Raw genomic sequence first — 20,642 nt, forward strand, 5'->3', positions numbered from 1 at the left:
TGTAGCACCCAGCACGAGTCCCCACTCTGCTGCCCCCCCCTTCCTCCTGGACCCCACACCCCTCCTGCCTGCCGTCAGCACCCCACCCACCTGCGTCCCCAACCCTCCCCCAGAGGGAGGCCCTCCATGTTCTCACTGAAAGAGGTGAAGGCCCACGGATCTTCTCAGCACCTGGCAGGCTGTGGGCGCTGCAGGAGGGTTAATCATCCTCTCCGCATACCTAGAAAGCTCTCTAAAATGTCTGCAGGGAGGAGGAGGGAGCCCTCAGCACCCGCCGGAAGAGGGGACTCGAACCAACACTCTGAGCTGGTTTCCAGGAGAAGGGACAGGCAGGCAGCTGCCAACAGGTCCTGGCAGAGTGGGCTTAGGGACAGGTGGCGGGGGCCGCCTGCTCAGGCTGTGCGACTGATCACCCACCCGCCATCAAGGGAGGCTGCCTCCCCAAGAAGGGATGGAGGGACCCATCCAGAGCCACAGGAGTCAGAGGCCATACCCTGCACATAGCAGTGGTGGCCTGGTCAAGCCCCATCCCACCTGGGCCTGTTTCCTGGGTTCCTGCCATAAAACGACTACTACTGTCAGTAACTCTGAGTGTGTCATCTCATGTCACCCACCAGGCAGGGGCTGCGATTCACCAAAAAAGCTCAGGATGGAGGTCCTGCTGCTGGTGGTAGGAACTACCCTCAGGCAGTGTGGCTCTGGCATTTGGACCTGGGCAGTCCTGACTCCAGAGCTCAGGCCTGGGACACCATGCCCTGCCACCCGCCTGGGCCTGAGGGGAGAGCACCCCGGGCGGACGCTGGCGGGGGCCAGGCTGCAGGCTCAGACCTCTGGAGGGCCAATGGGGGGCCAGGCTGCAGGCTCAGACCTCTGAGGGCCAATGGGGGGGGGCCAGGCTGCAGGCTCAGAGCTCTGAGGGCCAATGGGACGAGGCCACACTCCACACCCCTCACCGGCTCCTCTCTCAGAGCTGTCCCAAGGGGCTTGCTGCTCCACTTCTCCTTCGGAATGTCTGTCACTCATCTCCGAGCATCACACCCGCCATAGGCCTGCTGAGGGGCAGGAGCTCTCCCACACTCTCCGGAGCACACAGGGCGGGAGGGCGACATGGCAAAGCCCATGCAGCCAGCCGTCCCTTGGCCTAGGGCTCAGTAGCCTGAAGAGCCTGGGTTGGCAGAGGACACCTATGGGGTCCAGACTGGCATGTGAAGGCCCCTAGGCCACCTCAGGGAGCAGGGAGACCAGGAGGGGCCGGTGCAGAGAAAAGGCAGGTCTGAAGGGCGGCATCAGGGGCAGCTGGGCAAGCGCTGGGCATGGCGGGTTCATTGCCAGCAGCACAGATGCAGGGAGCCTGGTTGACTGACATCCGTGGTCAGGGAGGGTGGTGGTCAGAGCCCACTGGGGGCCCCTCCACTGCATTCCTCCAGCTAACATCCACTCATATCCAAAGGTGCCAGGCGCTGTCCTGGGCTTTGGGGTTTCGGCTGTGAGCAAGACCCACTCTGTATGTCCCACTGAGCTTCCTCCTCAGGAGCCGGGCACAGAAGAGCTCCCTAACATGGTCATCAAGACTTCCTGGGACTGGAACCACCTGCCTTCCCCAGGGGGGCACCTGTCCAGGTCCCTGTTCCCCTGCACCTGCCATGCCTGGGGCTCGTCGCCTCCACTGTCCTCACCCACAGGCCTCCCTCCAGGGCTGCCCCACCACGAGCCCATTCACGTAGGCCCAGCCCTTCCCTCCCCCATGTGGACGGCCCTAGTAACAGGGTGCACAGTGGCTCCAGCAGAGGTCAGGGGCATCTTGGAGGGTGACCGATGCCCTCCCAGCTGCTGCCACTCTGGGCTTCCAGTCCTCTCCTTGCCAGCAGGCCCCCATGCCCCCTTCTCCATGTCTGCCTCCGAGATGGGGAAGCTGACACCCTGCCTCCAGCAGGGGCTCCAGAACCACCTAGTCTTGGCCTTGGCCCCTCCTGGACCCTCTTCCTGCCAGCTCATGCCTTGGGCCACCCTGTCCTCACACAGCCCCTTGCCCTGGGCCTAGGAGCCGATGAAGTCAGAGGCAGGTTACAGTCCCCTGCTCTGGGTTGGGGGCAGGGCTGAGCAGAGCACCTGGGGCACCTGCCTCTCCCTTCAGGGGCCACAGCTCCCACCTGACCATGAGGTGGCCCAGCTCACATGCCCTGGAAACTGGGTGCAGGGCCATAGGAGAGGGAGAGGCTGGGGAGGGTGTAACCAGGCTCCAGTGTCCCCGACAGGGACACCCTATCCCCTTTTGGGCGGGGTAGAAGTTGGATGAACAGGAAACTCGAGCTGAGAGGAAGCCTCACGGAGGAGAGGGGCCGGGGTGGGGGGTGTCTCTTGTCAGCTCCGTCTACGCTTCTGTTTTATGTGTCTGTGCCGGTGTCCATGCTGTCTGTGGGTCTGCGTGCACGTGTTCCGTGCACATCTACATGTCCACATACACATTTGCGTTTCTGTGTGTGGTTGTGCTGAGTCTCTGTGTATTTGTCTGTCGACATAAATGTGCCTGTGCATTTGCGGGAGCTGTCTTTGGGGGTCTGTGTCATTTTTATTTGTGTGTTTATAGTGACAGTGTGGACTAGTACGTTAGTATCTGAGGGAGCTCCTAACTCTCACTCGCCCACTCTGCCGTGGCCAAGTCATGACTGGGGCCCAGCTCAGTCCCAGGGCTGGTGACTCACCCTCAGTGTTGGGGGTATGGGCCAGCAGGTCCCCACCCACAGCCTATGGGGCTGTCGTTGGGGCCTGAATCTGGCTGGGTTTATAGACTCTGTGTCCTCGAATCCCCTCCTCCAGTGCTGGAGCCAGCTGGGGCCGCCCACAGCCCACATGGAGCCCCAGCCTGGCTGCGGACAGCCCCCGGGCCTGCCACTCAGGACCACGCCGGGCACAGCCGGGATCCAGGGCCAGCAGCACTGCTCCACAGATAGCCACTAAGGAGCAGTGTGGGTGCAGGGACCCCGAGCGTCCTCTGCACACTGGGCTGGGCTGCAAGGCACAGCGGACGGCCCTGGGCGGGTGTCGTATGGCTCAACAGCTCATGGTCCCCCGTCTGAGGGACTGGTGCTGGCAGGGCCACAGCATACAGTGGTATAGTGGTGCACTGCACAAAGGCACCTGGTTAAGAGGACAAAAGAGCAGAGAGCCAGCCCAGATTATGCCTTCCGGTCTGGGGGCCCTGGTGCCAGGCTGCAGCCTGTGGAGGAAGCCTGTGCTCGGGTAGGACCTCTCTAGTGGACACCTTGGTCTCTTTCTCACAAAGGAGCTGCCTTGCTCTGGTCACTTGCCTGGAAGGAAAGAGGCCCCAGGCCTTGGGATCAGCACCCCACCCAGTGCCCATTCCTTCCAGACTCGCCTCCACCTCTGGAGACAGGCCTGTGCCCCTCTCCCAGGTCTGCTATGCCTTCTTCTGAAGCCATCCCATGAGACCGAGGAAGGACCTGGAAGTCCTGTCCTAATCGCCACTCCCATTCCGTAGAAGAGGTAACTGAGACCTGGAGAAGGACAGCGACCTGCCTCTGGACACCCCTCCCTCTAGCCCTCCCCTGGGGTTCTGCCATGCACACCTAACCAAGCCCGATCCAAGGCAGAACAGAATGAAGCGCACTGTCTGTAGGATCAGGTGACTCAAGTTCCAACTGAGCCCCTGACTCCAAATCCGGCCCCAGCCCCCACCCTGCACCCACTGCCCTCAGCTCACCCCTCCTTTCCAGCCACCCTGACAGTGACGGTTACACTTCTCTGCTTCAATGTTCTTTATTTCATCAGGAAAGTAGCTCGGGAGGCACTGTGGGGGAGGGGGTGGGAATGGGGACAGAGACTTGGCTTCTGTCCTGTGGGGTCCGTAAACCTGGGAGGAAAGAGCAGGCGTGGCCCCAGTGAGGGTCTGGGTGTTCTGAGCGAGGCCTGTTTCCTGGGAGGCCCCTGACTGCCCACCCCACTCAGGGCTCTGGTCCCAGGAAGGTTGTTTGACCCAGGCTTGGGCGGCGGGTTGGCCTGCAGGGCCCCCCACGCAGGGAGAGGTGTAGGTAGCTCCCCCCCTTACCTGGGCCTCTGGCTCAGCTGGAAGCCATGTAGCGGCTGCTGTGAGGTGTGTCGCAATAGAAGGGGTCAACTGAGGTCAAGGTTCTGTAGGGAGAGAGGACAGTGGGAGAGAGGGGCCAGTGGGGCCTGGACCTTCTCTTCTGCTGGCTCCTCCCTGGGAGCCCGCGAGCAACCCCAGGCCTGAGTCAGGGCAGCCAAGCCACAAATACTCTTCGCCTGCCAAGCCGGGCCTTTGTTGCGAAAGCATGGGTTTTGAGGAATTGAGCAGAGAGGAGTCAGGGAGAGGCAGATCTGCAGTCCATCCATCTTTGGATCCATCCTCTGCTGCCTCCAAGGGGAAGGCAGGGGTGGTGGGGAGCACAGCAAGTCACTGGGCAGGAGCAGCCCGGGAGGGCAGGAAGACAGAGGCCAGAGAAGCTGGGATGGAGGCCAGCCCAAGGAAACGGCTTCTCAGAGGGACAGACAGACGACAGAGCAGGGGTAGGCCTGGAGCTGCCCCGCGGCTGGCTGGGATGTGAGGAGGGGAAGAGGTGACAGAACTGGGATTGGGGTGCTACCTTCCCACATGGGGGTGCAGGCGCCGCAGGCTCTCTGTGGGGCTGGGAGTGGCCTCCATGCGGGAGACTGGCTGGTTGAGGGCATAGCCTCCCATCTTCTGGGGCTGGATGCCACCTCGAGTCCAGCCTTCCCGGTCCAGCCCCTTGGGGATGTTTTCAAAGTACCTAGAAGGCAGGGGGTCGTTGGCCTTCCGCTGGCCTCTACCCGCTTCCACAGCCTCTCTTCAGGAATCTTGGCCCTCGGATCCCTCTGGCCTCCTTGCCTTTGCCTGTGTCCCCTGTGCCTGGTCACTCAAAGCCCTTGTCCCCTTGGACAACTCTCACTCAGGAAGTCTGCCCTCCCACATCTGGGGTGGGGGCGGCCTGCCTCGCCCACTTCTCCCTTGGTGTCCTGCTTTCCTTCCACCAGAGCTCTGAGGGGATTGGGCCCTGCCCCTGAGCTCACAAAGAGGGGGTGCAGACAGGTCAACGTGGAAATCAATGATGACTGCCTTGCAGGAGGGGGAGGGGCTCCAGGCACACCAGTGTGGACTGGCAGGTGCTCAGGAAGTGGCCAGGCAGGTGGACCGGGGAAGGGCCCAGCCCCAACGGGTGTGGCTGGGGGCTGCTGGGTCCTCGGGAGGGGTATGTTCACCTCAGGACAGGCAGGGACATAGTGGTCTCGCAATGCCCTGTGTGAGCCTCTGCCCCTCCCGCTGGACTCCTTGGGAACTAAAGCAGCCATTTGCTCCAAATCTGAGCTCAGGGTCTGGTCCCAAAGGGCGGGTTTAGCCAGAGCTTGCAGCTCGGTCTCTGGTCTGCGTGCAGGGCTGTCCGCTCAGCACCCACACTCACTGAAGCTGCCTATGGCCCTCACCTCTTTGCAGCTGGCAGTGCCCGGTCCCCCACCCCTCCTGACCCTCCTCTCCTGCTCACACCCTAACAAGGACGTTGCCTGGCACCCAGGGCTCGGGGAGAATCTGAAATGAATGGATTCCGAGAGATGTCCCGAGCAGGAGGCAGGAGAGGTGGGTTGAGGAGCGGGGAAGAGGTGGACTTGGGAGTGGATCAGGGGTCCGGAGAGGGGAGCCCAAGAGGACAGGGAGGGTCAAGTCACCTTGGAATACTGAGGAGTTGGGGGGACAGTAAGAATCTGGACACCGTGAGGGACTCAGGTTTCCTGGCTTGGAGGATTTTGTCCCGTAAATTACACTTCCTTTATTCCACGCCTGCAAATGCCCTCCATGTCCAGTGCTGGCCCTGGAGGCTCCCCGATGGCGCTAGGACCACCTCCTCCTGGAAGCCCCTGCTGATGCCTCTCTCCAGGACAATGCAGAGCTTACCTGCCCCGGGGGCCCAAGCCCACCTGCCAGGCGCTGGACGTAGGCACTGCTCTTCCTGCTGACCCCTCTCCCATGCCCACCAGCCAGCCCTCCACAGTCCTGCTCTACAGCTCTCAGGGAGCTACCCTCGTGTTGCTAGAAGCTGCTTCACCTGAACAAGGAGACATCTAGTGTCTGACGTTCCCCCTGGGACAGTCTTAACAAGGGACCAGTAGACGTGGGGTGTAAACACACCCACTCTCTTGCCCTTTGGCTGGGAAAATTCTGAGCTGTGTGCTTTATGCTGTTTTCTAGAGTTTCGCCATGGGACAGCTGGCCTCGTGACATCCCCGTTACAGGCTGCCAGTCGTCCCCACCCCACAGCCCCTCCCCATCCCGGTTCCTGAATGCTTGGCTCAGGGCGTGCGTCTAGCAGAGCCTGCGCTAATTCAGTGTTGGTCTTCTCCCCAAGGCTGTGAGCTCACTGCCTGTCCCAGCCCCGGTCTTCCAGTCTGTCAAATGGGTTTCCGCTTTGGGCTGGGAGGGGGCCTCACCCTTGGTTGTAGGTAGTCAGGTACCGGTTATCCCTGTCTGGGTCATAGGCGCTCCGGACATAGGCGGGGTTGTTAAGGCTGTACCCCGTGGGCTCCTGAACAAGAGGGGGAGACAGGGAGCTGTCAGGTCTGGAGAGCTGGGGTGGGGACGGGGACGGGGACTGGGAGGGTGTGGGCTGGGGAGCCAACCTCACCTTGTTCCCCACAGTCTCGCGGCCAAGCAGGGCAACGTTGGTCTGTTGCAGCCGCTGTTGGGGCTGGAATTGGCGGTGGCTCATGCTGCTGGGTTCTGGGCTGGGTGGGGGCACCTGCAGAGGGCAGGGCCACAGAAGGGAGACTGGGGTGGCCAGCTGGGGCAGCAAGGTGGGAGGGAGGGTGGGCAGAGGCACCTGCGCTCCTGCCAACCTGCTCCTTTCCAGAATACACCTCTCCGCCTCAGCCCCTGGGCCCTAGCCTCCACCCCGAGGCCCTTCCTCTGCTCTCTAAAGAGCCCAGTTCTTCCCATTCTCTACCGCCTGGCCCAAGCTGCAGCTCCTCCGAGAAACCGCCCTGCCTGTCACTCACTCTGGGGTTCAGAGTCCTCTCATTCACTCTGCTGTAGCCCGTCTCCCGCTCAGAACCTCTGGACAGCACCGGCAGGAACTCACTGCCCTGGAGAGAGCAGAGCAGCTGTGGGCACCGCGGAGTGTGACTGTCCCTCCGCACCTCCCCGGAGCCACACCTAACTGTCCCCACAGATGTCCCTGAACTCCCTCAGCGCAGCTTACATGAGGGTGAGTCATGGGGAGGAAGTCCGACTTGGTGACACTCCTGTTTGGGAGGAGGACCTGGAGGGGCCACAGGAGGAGCGTCAGCCCAGCGCAGGTAGCCGACCCTGTCCCCACCCACTCAGCCTCCTTGTTCCCACTGCGCCAAACATACAGGAAGACTCGGCACCAATGGGGATCGCTGGGACAACCAAGGAAAGGCAAAAGTTTGGGGAGGGAGAAAAAGGGGGAGCACGTGTCTCTGAATGGGAGCCGCCAGGCCAGGTTCTTGTCTGAACTGAGTGGCCTTGGCTCCTTGGACCTCAGTCTTCTCATCTATGAGCTGGGGAATTGGACCGGGCGGAGGATTCCACCCCGGCTCCTGCGCCTTGTGTTGGAACAGAGGGCTGCGGCTCACATTTTTTTGACAAACTAGAAACCCAAGGACGGGTGGGCTTCCATTGCCCCGAGACCCTGGTGGGGGCCCAGGGAACTCACAGGGTCCCCGGGGACCACCTGGGAGGGTGGCTGGAAGACTATAGGGCTTTTGATGGAGTCCTCCGTGAAGCCAGTCTCCTCCTTGGCACCGATTGATTTCTTCTGTAAGAGATCTGGAAAGACAGGTCCCCATGCTGCCTGGGCCACCCTCTCCACCCACGTGGTCTCTGAGGTTCAAATCCCAGCAGGAGGACGCTGAGGAGGGAGGAAGGTGAGGTCCATGACCTCTGGGGTCCATCCAGAGACCAAGAGAGGAGGGCAGAGGGAAGGGACTGTGCTGAGGCCAGGAGCCAGCTCTGGTCAGGCCCAGGACACTGAGGTCAGCCTCAGGGGAGACCCTGCTCAAGCCACCTGTATTTCTTCTTTCTTCTGCTGGTGACTTCTGAGATCTAAGCCAGCTCCAGGTCCCCCAGGAGGGTCTCTCCTGGAAGTGGGGGATGGAGGTGGGTTGGGGACAGATTGGTTCAGACACAGGCATACCTGGCTGGATGGACGGCTCCTTGAGGTACTTGGAATTGTACTCAGAAGTCATGAAGCGTGGGCCCTGGAACACAGGGTGGGATAATGGGGGACACAAGGAAGACCAGGGCACGGTGGCATGGGGCGGTGATGGCGGTAGCTCTTGGGTTATCTGTGCTCCCGGTGGGCCTGGGAGGGGAGGGCGTGTATCGCTCATGGGACACAAATCTCCCTGGCAGCACATCATGGTGTCCAAGAGTCCCCTGCTGCAGTGAATACTAAGTCACACACCACCCTGGACTCCTGCAATGAGTCCCGGGGCACCCAGAGGCAGGGAGGCTGTTTGGGGAGGAGGGCGGCTAAAGGGCCCAGTGGGGGAGAGAAGGGAAGCCGGGGTCATAACTGTGATGCCGTTTTGGAGTCACACATCCTTTGTCTCTTGGAGCCTGAGCCCACATTGTGCCCGCTCCACGGTGACCAGAGAGCGCTCCTCTGCAACGGGCAGGAGGGACGCCACCTCCTCCCCGGCCCCTCGCCCAAGGCGGGCCACCCACTCACGTAGCGAGAGTTCTCCCACTCCGGGGAGCCCTTGGCTTGCTGCTGGTGGAGCAAGGGAATGTCCCTGGGCTCCAGCCCCGTGATAGACTGGGCTCCGTGATCCTGGGTGTCAAAATGGACCTTCCTGACCTGGAGGAGGGGGCACCAATGACCTTCCTGGACAGGTGAAGGGATGGCCACCACCTTCCTAACCTTGATTCTGCCTCTGACACCTGCAGAGTTCCTGCCCGCAACCAGAAGGGCCCCTTGACAATGAGCCAGGTGTCCCTCCTTGGCTCAGAGCCCTCAGAATGACCATCACACTCACTGAGCCCCGCATCCTGACAGCAGCCCGCAGGGCCTTTGCCCCTGCTTTGGCACTGCCCGGAACACTTCCCACAGATGGCTGCAACTGGAGAAGCACGAGCATCCCTCAGGTCTTTCCTGGGTCAAGTACTACGCTCTTTCCCAACTCCTTCCCTCCTGCTTCCTCCCTACTCCCCTGCTGGATCCCCCACATACCCCAATCTTATCACCTTCAAATAAGAAGAGATGCTCAGGGCTGGAGGTGTGGCTCAGGGGTAGAGGCTTGCCTCCCACAAAGGAGGCCAGTGCTCCTTGCCCGTGCACACACACACACACACACACACACACACACACGCACACACGCCATAGCGATGACGCGGATGGATTGGTGGATGGATGAGTGGATAAGTGTCTGCTCGGGTGTAGGTGGCCTTGCTGGTGACAAGAACAGTGGTACCGTGACTCTAGACACAAAGCATGTGGGTGATGATGACGAGGTGGTGATGGGGCTTGGACGTGTGGAGGGGCTGCTGGAGGTGACAGGATAGAGGTGGGATGGGGAGAGGGGCAGGCAGGGATGAGGAGACAGAGGTGTGGTGGGCTGGCGGGGATGGGGATGGGGACCCTCCCTCTCCTGGCTCCTCCATGCCCCACAGTTCAGCCTTGACCAAGCCTTGGCGTGCTGTCCCTGCCTTCTGGAAGGCCTCCGGGGTCCAGCTGCCCCAGCCCTGTGGGGGTCTCGGCTGGGAGCTCCGCCCTCCCCTGGCCTCGTCCTGGCACTGACCTCCTTAGTGAGGAGGCCCTCGCTGGGCTTCTCGCGCCCGTAGCTGGAGGTGGTCTGGTACATGTTCCAGGGTAGCGGTTGCGTGCCGTCGGGCACCTCCAGGGGACCGTAACTCTGACTGGTCACGGACTGGAAATTGTTCCGGACTTGTTCCCTGGCAGGGGGACAGGAGCAGAAGCTAGGACCCCTGGGGCCACCCGCTTTCACCCTCCGGAGGCTGTGTTGCTTATGCCCAGGAGCTTCCCACCTCCTCAACCCTTGGGACCCCAAGCTGGGCACCAGGTTTTGGCCAGGCAAGCCCGAGTTCCGTCCTCTGAGCCCAGAGTTGGTCCGGTTTGCTCTGACATTCCCAAGAGCTCAGGTCCAATGGGGCAGGAGTGGGTGTGAGGGAGTCGGGCAGACGCACCCCATGGCCGAGTTGTCCAGGGCATCCAGGTGGGGCTGGTAGGAGACCAGAGGCCGGTAGTTTGATTTGTAACCTGTGCCTACATGGCTGCCCATCCGGGGCTTGAATTCCTCCCGACCTGCGAGGGCACAGGACTGCAGGTCAGCAGAGTTGGGGGAGGGAGCAGAGCTTCCCGGCAGGACCAGCATCGCATCCGCCCAGAACCCAGGGGCCGCTCTGACGGGGATGCCTGGCCCTTCGGGTCTGTGAGGGCAGCAGAAGGAGTGGACGGGGTGGGGCCAGGCCAGTGTGGCAGAATCACAGAGTGATGAGGCTAAACCAGGAAGGGTCCTCGGAGGGTTCCGGGAGTGGACCAATTCAGGGTGGAGGGCTCTGCAGTGCGACCTGCCCACAGGGCTGTTCCTCTCTGAGGGCCTCTGACTTCCTGCCCAATGTCCGGGGGAGGCTCCTGCTCACCGTAGGCTGTGCAGTAGCTGGTGGCGTAGAATTTCAGGGGGTCCGTGCAGCCCCCCGAGCTCATCTTCACATAAGGAGACACAACCCCCAAAGGGAGTTTCCCCATCATGATGCTGTAGGGCAGGGCCCCCGGGGGCCTAGGAAGGAACGCAGGCGCCCTCGTCAGTCCCAAGTCCAGATGGGAAGACAGTCGCGCCCCACAGAGCCGACCCCTTCCCCCAGGCCTCCGTCCGTCCCGAAACCCATCCCTCAAATGGAGGAAAAGATGCATCTTCCCAACACCTAATCATCAACACTTCCTATTCCCATTTCACAAGCCAGGAAACAGGTCCTAGGTAATGAAGGACTGGCACATGATAGGTGGTCAAGCCAGGAGTCAGACCTGGGGCCTGTGACTCGGGGCCCCAATCTGAACCACTACCCAGAGCTCCCACCAGGGAACCCTGGGCCACCCCAGCTCCGAGACTCACTCCCAGACCCACCTACCTCCTGGTCTCCCCTTCAGCTCCCTGGCCTTGCCCACCATCCACTGGAAGTTGGCCCTGCTCTCCTGGGGCAAGCAGCAGTGGGCCCCACCCTCACCTGCCCTTCGCAGTGGTTCTGAGGTCCACAGAGGCCACAGGAGGCAGGAGCCGCTCTGGAGAGGCTGGGCCCTCCTGGCGTTGGCCAAGCCAGGAGTAACAGAGGGTTTCCTAGCAACCAGTGCCTAGCAACAGTGTTCCCAGCCTCTGAAGCCCTTCTAGGGCCAGGGCCCACTGAGGGGCTGACTGGGCCAGGAGGAGAAGGCCAGGGACTGCCCAGGCCAGGTCCCACCTCCTTAGGACAAGGCCCCATCTCCAGCCTCCTGCACCAGGCCAGGAAGAGTTTGACAAGAAATAAAAGATAATCCCAAACAATCACTCCCATTATTGAGTGCCCACTTCTCGCCAGACACTTTACATCCTTTATCTCCATCCTCCACGCGGCTCCTCCAGGTAGCTATTATTATCCCTGTTTTCACAGGGAGAACACGGATCGTAGATGAGCAGAGTGGCTTGGCGGGCCAGAGATCTCGCCATCAGAAAATAACCCAGCTGAGAGGCAGGCGTGGGCGTGTCTGGATCCCACTCTTAGGTTTCACAGTAAATTAATGTTTACTACGTTCCGCTGGGAGCCAGATCTGGGCTAAGCCCTTTTACACACATTACCTCGTGCAGTCCCCCAAACCACCTGTGAACTGGGTACTTACCGTCAGGCCCACAAACCACAGCAGCCGTTTAAAAGCGTGGTTCAAACCCGATCTGTCAACTTTGATGAGGCGCTTATTATCTTCCCGACGCCCCCACTTCCCCATCTTAACCAAGGATGTGACTGCACCCACTTCCCCGGGGCTGTTGGCAGATTAACAAGGCCGAGGTGAGTGGAGGTGATTGCAGAACCTTCCTGCAGGCCGTGCTTCCAAGATCGTCACAGCCTTCACCTCAAGGTGGCTTGCAGGCTTATAAATGCAACAATTAGATCTCCGGAAGGTGAGGGGGGCCCTGATTTGTAGCATGTGCTAATAATTTCTGGGGTGTCAATACTCCCACTGAGGCTACTTTCATTGAACAGTGGCTTGTGAAGCTGACTTGACCGGATACAGTATTTCGGCTGTACAGATCCAACAGACAGGAGCAACCTCGAAGGCACTATAAATACGAGAAAATGTACTAATGTAATTAGGAGGCCCGGAGTCTTAAATATGTCCTTCCTTTATTTTTAGTATAATTGATTACATTGTCACTTTAATTTCTATCAGTGGAGTGTGGGTGCAGATTGTGCCTCTGTTTCCCATCCTGGAGACAGAGAGTAATGATGGGATCTACCCTCAGGTTGCAGCCCAAACGAAGCATCCAGCCCAGCACCCGGCATGCACCCTGAGTGCCAGCTAAGAGTTAGGGACAGGCGCCCTGAGGATCCCTGCCTGCTAGGCAGAGTCGGGCCTGGGGGTGACGGACAGGGCCCTGGCCTCAGGGAGCTCACAGGCTCAGGGGATCCCAGACACAGCCAGGGGGGGTGTGCTGAAAGAAAGCACTCAGAACCCGCTTGTGCTGTGGGGTATTTTTGTCTCTGGGCACGTGTAGACAGGAAATAACAAGCCTACTTGGCAGGGTCACTGGCGGCTTTGAAATACCCTGTGCAGGACAGGGAGAGCCAGCAAGGGGGCAAGGTGGGGGGTGCCCTGCATGGTCCTATGAAGGCCTCAGTGGGGAGAGGCAGGCTTTGCAGGGAGAAGCAGCCCCCAGGAGTCTATGGCCATGTTCCCTGTTTGCGGGGCTGAAGGGGCAGAGAAGAAATTTTTCTAGGGCTGCTGGAGCTGACAAGCCCTCGGGCAGGAGTTCAAGGAGCGGGCTGCCCGCCCAGTCTAAGCTCTCAGAGGTCCGGCCGCAGCCTGGGTTTTTTTTGCTGTGTGGCGACACCCAGTGGCCATAATTGGGAACTGCAGGATATGCCGCAGATGCTGCCCTGATAAGGCGGGGCAGGCGGCTAGATGGCCCCACTCAACCCCGCACACCCACAAACCCACTCTCCAGAGCAGAAGGCGCAAGGCCGGCAGGGAGCAGGAGCCCAGGGGCTGCCCACTTGGATGCCCGACCCGGTACCCAATTGCTGGGTAACTTTCAGGCTTCTCACCATGGGCCTCAGTTCCTGCAGCGAAGGAAGACTACACACGGTCCTTCCAGACTTGAGGGTACGCTGGAAAATCAGGGTCCACCTCACTCCACTGTCTTCCCTTAACTGTCCCCGTTTATTAAACACTTCCTCTGTGCCGGGTGTGTGGCTTTTCACTACAAGACTATTGTCATTTTGACCTTTGACCTATGAGGAGACTGCCTAGGCCTCACAGGCCGGAAGAAGTGGAGCTGGGATCCTAACCCAGCTCGGCTCCGGAATCTGCTCTGCCTGCTGGAACATGCCGTTAAGCTCTCTGTCAGGTGTGGGTACAGCAGCAGAGAGCTCCAACGCCACTTGGCCCATTTTTCAAAGGGATGGCCTGTCCTGACCAGACAGGTGACTTCCTTCTCCTTTCTAGATCTTCCCAGTCCAGTGAGCCAGACTCATTTCCGTCCTGTAAGGAGATGGGCTAATACACCAGCACCTGCCTCCCCTCTGGGGCCTAGGGTCAAAGCTTAGGGACGCAGTGAGGGGAAGCCTTGGGTGCTCAGCCCCACTGAGCTCTTTAGCCAGGACCAATGGGGTCAGGTCCCCCAAGGCCAGAATGCGCCACCCTGAGACCTGAACTGACACAGGCGTCTGGGCTCTGGGCTGTGTGGGCTGCAGGTTCCTGGAGCAGGTGAGCGAGCACGCCCTGAGTGGGTGTTGATCTGTTTGGCTGATGTCTATCTTTTTATTTTTATCTTTATTTATTTTTTTGGTACCAGGGGTTGAACCCAGGGGTGCTCTACCACTGAGACGCATCCCCAGCCCTATTTTGTATTTTATTTAGAGACAGGGCCTCACTGAGTTGCTTGGCACCTCGCTTTTGCTGAGGCTGGCTTTGAACTCGTGATCCTCCTGCCTCAGCCTCCTGAGCCATTGGGATTACAGGCGTGGGCCACAATGCCCTTTTGATGTCTATCTTTATGGCCATCTCAGAGGGCAGACTGGGGCTCTTGTCCGGAAGAGATAGGTCAGCTTAATGGAGGGAAAAGCTGCCTAACACACCAAACAGAAAATAGGCTGCTCTTGGGGAGTGAGTTCCCTGTCTCAAGAAGCATTCAAGCGAAGCTTCACAGGATGTCAATAATAGCAGGCTCACTAGGGGCTCACCTGGTGCCAGGCACTGTCTAAGCCCTCCCACATTTAAATCTCATCACACTCCCATGTGGTGAGTAGGACCAGCATCTCCATTTTACAAATGAAGGAAATAAGACACAGAGAGAGGGTGTGACTTGCCCAGAGTCACACAGCTAGTAAGAGGAGGGCCCGCTATTTGAACCAGGCAATCTGGTTCCAAAGCCCATGCTGCTGACCGCTTCGATATGGCTTCATAGGTTAAGCTGAAGGTTCTCCTAGTTGTTTTCAAAATCTGACCTTCAGTGGCAGTTTTTTAAATCCTTTTTAAAAACCCATCCTTCCCATGATCTCTCCCATGCCCAGCTCCTTGGTCTGTGCCAGGCACTGCTGGGCAAAAATCCCGCAGAAGAAAAGAGACTTGGTATCCTTCAGATTGGCTGAGATGCTTGAGAACAGGAAGCAGGCCCCTGGGATGCAGCTGGCGGGTGGAGACGGGGAGGCTGCTACTGTCAGAGCGGGGACTTCCTTATACTCATACTTTTGAGATTGAGGCAAGCACAAGGAGGAATGTTTCCTGGCTGGCCTGGAGGCAAGGAGGTAGTCAGGGGATGAGATGGTGGTCGGATAGGATCGGTTGTTGACCCAGGAAAGGCCTAGATGCTCGTGTTGGGCGAGCTGAAGTCACCTTTTGGTTTAAGGTCTGATCCTGGCACAAAGAGTGCTGTGTGACCTTTCTTAACTAACAGCCCCTCTCTGGTCCTGCTATTTGTTAAGAGAGTCAGTTGAGCCAAAATAGGATTTGGCTTGTTTGCTTTTAGTTTGGGTTGTGTTGTTGGGCCTTGAGGCCTTGAGACTCCTTCTTCAAACAAGTACTGAAGTGACGGCTGGCTCCTCGCCTCTTCTCCCCTCCCCGCACAGTCTGAGATAGCAGGACCCAGCCCACCCCTTCCAAGGTCATTCCCTGGGCCTGTTACGGAGGAGTGTGGAGGGGCATCTGCTGACCCAGCCCACACTCAGCCTGGCCCTCTGGGACCCACAGGGCCTGCACGGGCAGTGTCTCCCAGCCCAGGCCAGCTTGTATCCCTGGAGGACACAAGCGTCCTTGGAACAGGGTACATCGGCTCCTCGTTCTACTGATGGGGACATCGATTCTTCTGAGGTCGCCTGACCACCCTCGCCCCCCTCAGGCACCTCTGGGCTGTGACCACCCAACTATCCGTGGTGGCCGGGCCGAGGGGCTCCTGGCGGGAGGGACTGACTGGGGCCCCCGGAGCTGGCTGGCCAGGGGGGAGGCCTGGCTCCCTGGCACCTCCCTTCCTCCCCATAATGAGGACGGGGGCTCCCTGGGCCGGGGTGGGAGTGGACTGAGGAAATGCTCAGGGTCGTGTCCGCACGTGGGCACTGGGGGCTACTGGGGGCCACGGGCGGTCAAATGAGGCTGAGAGGGCAGATCAGGTCCAGGGAGCCAGCTGACAGGGCCACTGTTGTTTTGCACTGTGACTATCTAGCCTTAGTGAGGCCTTAGTGAGGCCTGGCACCTCTAGGAAGCACTTCGGGGGCTCTGCTCACTGTGATGTCAGCATCTGGCATCAGTCTAAGGCCTAAGTCCACTCTCCCTCCAGCCCGCCCTCCCTCTGTCTTCCTCTCTCCCTCCCTCTCTCTCTCCCCACCACCTTCCACCGTCCAGGCTGACTTCTCCCTCCGTGGACACTCCCACTGTACTGGGCTGGCTCCATGGCTGTCCTGTCTCTGCCTGTTCTGTTCTTTCACTGTCTCCTCCGGGTGAACTTGTTGATCTTGCACAAGCTTTAAAAATTCATGACTCCTGCAGAAGAGGGAGTGAGATGAGGCAGAAAACAAACTCACCCCACCCTCAGGTGACTCGGAGACTCTCGGCAGAGAGCAGCCAGAAGCCCAGGACGAGGGCCAAGGGAGGGGTCCAGAGGCACAGAAGTCTAGGTCGGGACCCCACCCTGCCCGCGTGAGGCCCGCGCCCTCTGGACAGTCTGAGCCCGTTTCCTTGGCTGGACGACAGGATCCCGGGACAGTTCGTGGGTGGTTAGGAGGAGGATGCGGAAGAGACAGGATCTGGGCGCACGACGCACAGCCGGCGGCACAGAGAGCACTAGGGAACGCTCAAGGCCGTTGTGAGGTGTCCCAGCCTTCCTCAGGGACCGAGGGGCCACGGGGCGGGTTCTGGCCCATGTGCCGAGACAGGAACTGCAGAGAGAGGTCGTGGGGCGGGTGTGAGGTTCCCACTCTGGGGGCAGAGACCCCCTGGAGGGATGGAAGGGATGATGGCCGCAGCCTGGCCACCCAGCCTCTGCGCGGAGCGGGGCTCCCTGGAGGGCCCCTTGCCTGCGTTGGCGTGGAGAAAGAAGCTGCTGCTGATGCCCCTGAGGTCGGTTTTGGGGTTTTGTTTGTTGCTGTGGAGTAAGCAGAGTTTAGAACCTCTTGGGAATGAAATTAGGATGTGGCTTTTTTTATTATCAGCCTTCCGAGAAATATCGAATGCTGCGCACACGCAGCTCACGCACACACGCTGACTGTTTGGGTGATCGTAAGGAATTGACTTACTGTTCTGGAGGCTGGCAAGTCCCAAGAGCGTCATGACCTTCAGAGTGAATCGGCTGGTAAGCTGGAAGCCAGGGGAGCTGATGGCTTAGTTCAAGTCTAGTCCAAAGGCCTGAGAGTCAGGTGTCTGAGAGTGAAGCCCTCGAGACCAGAAGAGCTCAGGTTCAGCTTGCATCTGAAGGCAGGGAAAGAACCAACGCCCCTCCAGAGGCAGACAGGTGAGCCAGGCGCAATGGCACCTGCCACCTGTAATCCCAGCAGCTCTGGAGGCTGAGGCAGGAGGATAGCAAGTCCAAAGCCAGCCTTAGCAGCTTAGTGAGGCCCTAAGCAACTTAGTAAGACCTGTCTCAAAATAAAAAATATATAAAAAATAAAAGAGGCTGGTTATATGGCTCAGTGGTTAAGCATCCTTGAGTTCAATCCCTGATGCAAAAAAGAAAAAAGCCGGATGGGAGGATTCCCTCTCACAGAGAGCAAGATCAGCCTTTCTCCTCTATTCAGGTCCTGGACTGACTGGATGAGCCCCACCACATTAGGGAAGGCAATGTGCTTTATTCTGTTTACCAATTTAAATGTTAATCTCGTCTTAACATACCCTTGCAGAAATACCTGAGTGTCAATCAAATACCTGGGCACCCCATGGCCCAGGCAAGTCGACACATAAAATTAACTATCACACTCTGGCATAGGGAACTTACTGGAAGCAGATGAGGAGACTACCGAAGTTTTGAGAACAGTAATGGAAAGAAAATGATGAGCCTGGTCTTTTAAAGTCTGTGACTCTGAGACTTAAAACTTTCAGGGGCAGGAAGTGGACTGAGCTGTCCACACAGCTCTCCTGGAGGCAGAGCACACAATCCACACTTCAGGTGTGAGCAGGGAGGATCATGGGAAGGAAGCACCTCTGGGTGATGGAGCACTCCTCGAGCAGACAGGACCTCCCCACCCCCACCAAGCGGCCAGCAGGGTGCCTTTGCTGGGGTTACCCTGTCTCTGCCTGGGTGTGCTCAGTGTGTGGGCAGAGTTGGCAACTTGTCTTTTAAGTCCATCCATCTCTGAATCAAGAGGGGCACATCTGGCCAGGCGCAGTGGTGCGCACCTGCAATCCCAGTAGCTCGGGAGGCTGAGGCAGGAGGATCGAGAGTTCAAAGCCAGCCTTGGTGAAAACGAGGCCCTAAGCAACTCAGTGAGACCCAGTCTCTAAATAAAATACAAAATAGGGCTGGGGATGTGGCTCGGTGGTCCAGTGCCCCTGAGTTCAATCCCCGGTTAAACTGCCCCCCAAATAAAAGTGGGGACACATCTGGACCTGCTAGAGAGACCTCCGTGCACTCACAACTGTGAGTGATCAGCCTTACTTCTTAAGCCCCTGAGACCCAGGAGACCCCGGGCTGGAGGCTGGAGCTGCCCATCACCCCGGCTCTCCTTGGGTCGGAAGCAGAATGAATCAAAGGCAGGATTTGGAGACCAGGAGAGCCGGCTGCGGTGGCGACTTCCAGGGCTCAGCCAGATCAGATTCCCTCTTCCAGGACAAGGACCAGCGAGACCCATGCTTCCCAGGCCCCCTGCAGTTCAGCGAGGCCGCACGGCCAGCTCTGGCCAAAGGGCTGTGCGAAATGACACACATCACAGGTCTCACCCCCTTGGGTGGCAGCTGCCGAGGCCCACACGGAGCTGGCAGAGCCCGGGTCCCTGAGTCACCAGCTGCGGGAGCTGTCCTCGGGAGCCACTCGGCTCACCCCGGACTTGGCGCAGTGAGAGGCTAACCTCGTTCTGTTGCCGCTGAGACTTGGGGTGTCGTCGGGCCATTGTCTGGTCTGGCCGATGATGCATCTGTCTAGGAGAAAGACAGAAGCCATATTGCACATAGCAGGGAGAAGAAGCTTCCAGAAGGCGTGGTGAGTGTGGGATGTCAGAGGAAATCCCATAAAACGCTCACGATGCTCCCCTTTGCTTGCTGGGCCTCCTGAATGGCCTCCTTTAGAAACAGACTAGCCTGGTCTGGGACCCGGCAGAGGCGGCTCTGGGAAGAACCTCCACATGCATTACCCCACTGGACCATTAGGCACTCAATTAGCATTTAGGGGCACCAACTAGCTTTCGGGATCCGTGCTGAAGCAGGGGACGGAGCGGAATACCACACACAGTCCTCTCCCAAACGGAACTTGCAGTAGGAGCATGGAGGACGTAAATAATCTCGCCATGCTGGCCCGGGGACCTGGGAAGGTGACAGGCTGTCCAAGCCTGTTCATTAGAGAGAACCGGCCTCGGCTCCAATTCCCGTTCATGCTACGTAATGTCCGCTTAGCACACGTGGTCAGTGCTTCGCGCCCAACCGCCCCCACCTGCTCCAGACCACAGGGGGGAAAAAAGAAAAAAAGCAGCGGACCAAGATTCAAACCCAGGACTGGCTGATTCTGAAACCTGCACGCTTGGCTCCCATATGATGCCAGGTCAGTTTTATGGGCTTCGTAGAAAAGGTGTGCTGAGAGTATTGTCTTTGTTTTATAAATGTAGACACAGGAGCTCAGAGACGCGTAGATACTTGTTTAGGGCCACACAGCACGTTAGCGATGGGGCCAAAGCTCAGTGCCAGGATCTCAGTCTTACCCATCATGGCGCTTCTCTTCTGGTCAGGCAGATCTCTGACCAGGCCATTTCCTCATTTAAAACCTGGTTGGTGCCCAGTGCCTGGCCCACGGGAGCATGCAGGGCAGCGCCCGCACTTGGGAAAGGTTCAGAAATACTTGTCCTTGTGGTGGTGGAAATCAGCACCCTGTCTCCACGTCTCTACCACAGGGTGTGGGGTGGCCTGTGCTTCCTGGCTTCCTTGGGGCGGGGTCACTCGCCCTGGCCAGTGAGTAGTGAGTGAAAGGTGTCACTTGTAAGACGAGCACGTCGTTGCCAGGGAATGACCTCCAGAACTCGTTTCCTTGCTCTCGCCTGAACGTCACCCCACAGCAAATGGAGGCGTGGAAGCCCCGGCCGCCAGCAGGACTGTCCCAGAGGGCCTTTGAGGGGCTGATTTTGATCCGATGAAGTCATAAGTGTGACGGGGCTGCGTCCTTATAAAAGAGGAAGAGACAGCAGACGCCTCCCTCGTTCTCCCTACCCATCTCGGAGGGACAGCAGAAGGTGGCCCTCTGCAAGCCAGGAGGAGAGCCCTCAGCAGGAACCACGCCCGCAGCAGCCCTGCCCTTGGACTTGCCGGCCCTCAGAGCTGTGGCAAAGTCAACTCTGTGGGTTCCCAAGTGCCTCTCTTGGTGGCACTTGGAGGCGGGGCCTTTGGGAGCAAGCAGGGCTGGTGAGGGGCCAGGTGGGGCCCTAGTGGCTTCTAGCTGACATGCTCCTCCCTGTCCCCCGTGCTCACCTGCCCCGCCGTGGCATGACCCAGCGCCGTGGGCCTCGCCAGGAGCTGGCTCCTCAGTCCCCAGAGCTGCGAGCCAGGTGGACTTCCGATATTTATGACCTGCTCAGACAGTGGCGGTCCGACCTTGCCTCGGAAGAGAAAGGGGGCTGAGATCCAGGCCGAACGGACGGACGGCTGCTCCAGGCGTCGCTGCTCCGCCAGGGCGAGGCCTGCAGTGGGGCAGCGGGGTGTCGCGCTGCGCCCTCCATCAGCCCCCATGAGACGCGTGGGAAA

General features: G+C 59.2%; 1 protein-coding gene across 3 annotated transcripts; it reads right to left on the reverse strand.

The window, feature by feature from the left end:
• Positions 1-3,766: 3,766 nt before the first annotated feature.
• Positions 3,767-11,926, reverse strand: SAXO4 (stabilizer of axonemal microtubules 4). 3 transcript variants are annotated; one of them, XM_079104344.1, is made up of 14 exons: positions 11,898-11,926; positions 10,670-10,806; positions 10,214-10,331; positions 9,808-9,961; positions 8,739-8,867; positions 8,202-8,265; positions 7,722-7,834; positions 7,245-7,304; positions 7,042-7,128; positions 6,672-6,785; positions 6,478-6,572; positions 4,623-4,787; positions 4,067-4,149; positions 3,767-3,871 (listed from the first exon to the last, which is right to left on the reverse strand). In XM_079104344.1, exons 2-13 carry the CDS (start codon positions 10,776-10,778, stop codon positions 4,080-4,082), a joined length of 1,278 nt encoding a protein of 425 aa, XP_078960470.1. In that variant the 5' UTR covers positions 10,779-10,806; positions 11,898-11,926; the 3' UTR covers positions 3,767-3,871; positions 4,067-4,079. The 3 variants fall into 3 exon arrangements, with proteins under 3 accessions (XP_078960470.1, XP_078960469.1, XP_078960468.1); XM_079104343.1 differs by lacking the exon at positions 11,898-11,926 and adding an exon at positions 11,252-11,330; XM_079104342.1 differs by lacking the exon at positions 11,898-11,926 and adding an exon at positions 11,156-11,289.
• Between the last annotated feature and the right edge of the window lie 8,716 nt (positions 11,927-20,642).

Source organism: Sciurus vulgaris (genome assembly GCF_902686455.1).
Source record: "Sciurus vulgaris genome assembly, chromosome: 11".
Lineage (NCBI taxonomy): Eukaryota > Metazoa > Chordata > Mammalia > Rodentia > Sciuridae > Sciurus > Sciurus vulgaris.